This window comes from Emiliania huxleyi, assembly GCF_000372725.1.
Source record: "Emiliania huxleyi CCMP1516 unplaced genomic scaffold EMIHUscaffold_665, whole genome shotgun sequence".
Classification (NCBI taxonomy): Eukaryota; Haptophyta; order Isochrysidales; family Noelaerhabdaceae; genus Emiliania; species Emiliania huxleyi.
This window is the reverse complement of record NW_005197017.1, coordinates 4,488-7,522: the sequence shown is the minus strand read 5'-3', so window position 1 is coordinate 7,522 and position 3,035 is coordinate 4,488. Positions and strand designations below refer to the sequence as shown.

General features: G+C 75.4%; 1 protein-coding gene across 1 annotated transcript in view; it reads left to right on the top strand.

The window, feature by feature from the left end:
- The window catches only part of EMIHUDRAFT_248414 (hypothetical protein), a gene marked incomplete at both ends in the record, with an annotated part of 1,633 nt that extends 851 nt beyond the window's left edge, over positions 1–782 (top strand). The window contains one exon of the mRNA XM_005762722.1: positions 587–782. Coding sequence (XP_005762779.1) covers positions 587–782 — 196 coding nt within the window. The remainder of the gene's footprint in view (positions 1–586) is intronic.
- Between the last annotated feature and the right edge of the window lie 2,253 nt (positions 783–3,035).

The window sequence follows — 3,035 nt, the reverse complement described above, 5'->3', positions numbered from 1 at the left end:
GAAGGGCGGCGGGGTCGGGGCGAGGCCCGACGAGGAGGGCGACGACGACGGCGGTCGTGGGCGTCTTCCCGGGCGGGGTGGGTGGCGGCGACGGCGGCGGGGTCGGGGCCTTGCCCGGCGGGAAGGGCGGCGGCGTGGGCGCCTTGCCCGGCGGGAAGGGCGGCGGGGTCGGGGCGAGCCCGGGCGGGAAGGGCGGCGACGGCGGCGGCGTGGGCGCCTTGCCGGGCGGGGTGGGTGGCGGCGACGGCGGCGGGGTCGGGGCCTTGCCCGGCGGGAAGGGCGGCGGGGTCGGGGCCTTGCCCGGCGGGAAGGGCGGCGGGGTCGGGGCGAGGCCGGGCGGGAAGGGCGGCGACGGCGGCGGCGTGGGCGCCTTGCCGGGCGGGGTGGGTGGCGGCGACGGCGGCGGGGTCGGGGCCTTGCCCGGCGGGAAGGGCGGCGGCGTGGGCGACGCAGCCTCCTCCGTATGCGAGTCGGCTGCCTCACGGCACGTGCCAAGATTGCTCTCTCCGCCACCGCAGCAGTCGAGCACACACTCGCTGTACGCCTCGCACCCGAGACCCGCGCACGCGCCCTCCGCCGCATCCAGCGGCACGCCCGTCGCGTTGCACGTCTCCTCGATCGTCGGCGGGTCGCACGGAGAGCGCGACGCCGCGCCGCTCCCCGGGCAGAAGGCGTCCAGTGCACTGCGCTGCTCAGCACTGAAGAGCGACGACGCGTTCGACACCGCCGCGCACCCGTCCTCCTCGCAGCTCGGGGCCCCCGCGCAGCGCGTCACGCACTGACCCGTTGCGTTGGCCCAGCTCGCCAGCACAGCGGGCGCGTGCACGTATGCGCTCAGCCGGTAGCCGCCCCACACTCGGTACGTAAAGCCGCCCCACACGCTCTCGACGCGCCACCGCCTGCGCCCGGCCGCACCCACGCGCAGCAGCCGCAGAGACCCCGCGCCGCCGACCTCCACCGGCGCATTGCCCGCACCCTCGAGCGCGTATGCGACCGTCTGCCCGTCGGGAGACGCCACCTGCAGCCCCGGCGCGTCGCCAAAGAGCAGCACGCTCACCACGTGCTCGCCCACGCGCGCCGCAAGCGCGATGTTGCCCGCAACGGCCGAGGTGGGCGAAAGCGGGCACTGGAAGGTCTGCACCGCAAAGGGCGCGCGCGACGTCGCCGAGAAAAGTGTGTACGTGCCGTGGCCCTGGTGGTCGTACTTGGGCAGGCTGAACGGCACCAGGTGCGGATCGCCCCAGCTGACGCACACCTGGGAGGGTGGCGGCAGCGACGGCGGCGGCGGCGACGACGGCGGCGACGGCGGCGACGGCGGCGGCGGCGACGGTGGCGGCGACGGCGACGGGCAGGTGGCTGGCAGCGGAAGCGACAGCGACGCAGCCTCGTCCGCGTGCGCGTTGGCTGCCGCGCTGCAGTTGCCCAGGTTGCTCTCTCCGCCACCGCAGCAGTCGAGCACACACTCGCTGTACGCCTCGCACCCGAGACCCGCGCACGCGCCCTCCGCCGCATCCAGCGACACGCCCGTCGCGTTGCACGTCTCCTCGATCGTCGGCGGGTCGCACGGAGAGCGCGACGCCGCGCCGCTCCCCGGGCAGAAGGCGTCCAGTGCACTGCGCTGCTCAGCACTGAAGAGCGACGACGCGTTCGACACCGCCGCGCACCCGTCCTCCTCGCAGCTCGGGGCCCCCGCGCAGCGCGTCACGCACTGACCCGTTGCGTTGGCCCAGCTCGCCAGCACAGCGGGCGCGTGCACGTATGCGCTCAGCCGGTAGCCGCCCCACACTCGGTACGTAAAGCCGCCCCACACGCTCTCGACGCGCCACCGCCTGCGCCCGGCCGCACCCACGCGCAGCAGCCGCAGAGACCCCGCGCCGCCGACCTCCACCGGCGCGTTGCCCGCACCCTCGAGCGCGTATGCGACCGTCTGCCCGTCGGGAGACGCCACCTGCAGCCCCGGCGCGTCGCCAAAGAGCAGCACGCTCACCACGTGCTCGCCCACGCGCGCCGCAAGCGCGATATTGCCCGCGACGGCCGAGGTGGGCGAAAGCGGGCACTGGAAGGTCTGCACCGCAAAGGGCGCGCGCGACGTCGCCGAGAAAAGTGTGTACGTGCCGTGGCCCTGGTGGTCGTACTTGGGCAGGCTGAACGGCACCAGGTGCGGATCGCCCCAGCTGACGCACACCTGGGAGGGTGGCGGCAGCGACGGCGGCGGCGGCGACGACGGCGGCGACGGCGGCGACGACGGCGACGGCGGCGGCGGCGACGGCGGCGGCGACGGCGGCGGCAGTGCAGGCAGGGGTTGCGTGAGTGGTGCTGCCAGCGGAGGAGGCAACGAGGGCGGCTGTGGTGTTGTCGTAGGCGAAGGAGGTTCAGCTGTGGGCATTGCAGATGTCGGTGGAGAGTGAGGTGTGTCGGTTGTGATGAATGAAGGTGGCGGTGGCTGGGGCGCCTTTCCGGGTGAGAATGGCGGCGGCGAAGCTGGCGGCGGAGGTGGTGGGTCTGAAGGGGGCGGTGGTGGCGGTGGCCGCGGCGCCTTTCCGGGTGAGAATGGCGGCGGCGAAGCTGGCGGCGGAGGTGGTGGGGCTGAAGGGAGCGGTGGCGGCGGTGGCCGCGGCGCCTTTCCGGGTGGGAATGGCGGCGGCGAAGCTGGCGGCGGAGGTGGTGGCGCTAAAGGGGCTGGTGGTGGCGGTGGACGCGGCGCCTTTCCGGGTGAGAATGGCGGCGGCGAAGCTGGCGGCGGCGAAGCTGGCGGCGGAGGTGGTGGGGCTGAAGGGAGCGGTGGTGGCGGTGGCCGCGGCGCCTTTCCGGGTGAGAACGGCGGCGGCGAAGCTGGCGGCGGAGGTGGTGGGGCTGTAGGGGGTGGTGGTGGCGGTGGCCGCGGCGCCTTTCCGGGTGAGAATGGCGGCGGCGAAGCTGGCGGCGGAGGGGTCGGGGCGAGGCCGGGCGGGAAGGTCGGCGACGGCCGCGGCGTGGGCCCCTTGTCGGGCGGGGTGGTTGCCGCCCACGGCCTCCGGAGTCGGGGCCTTGCCCCG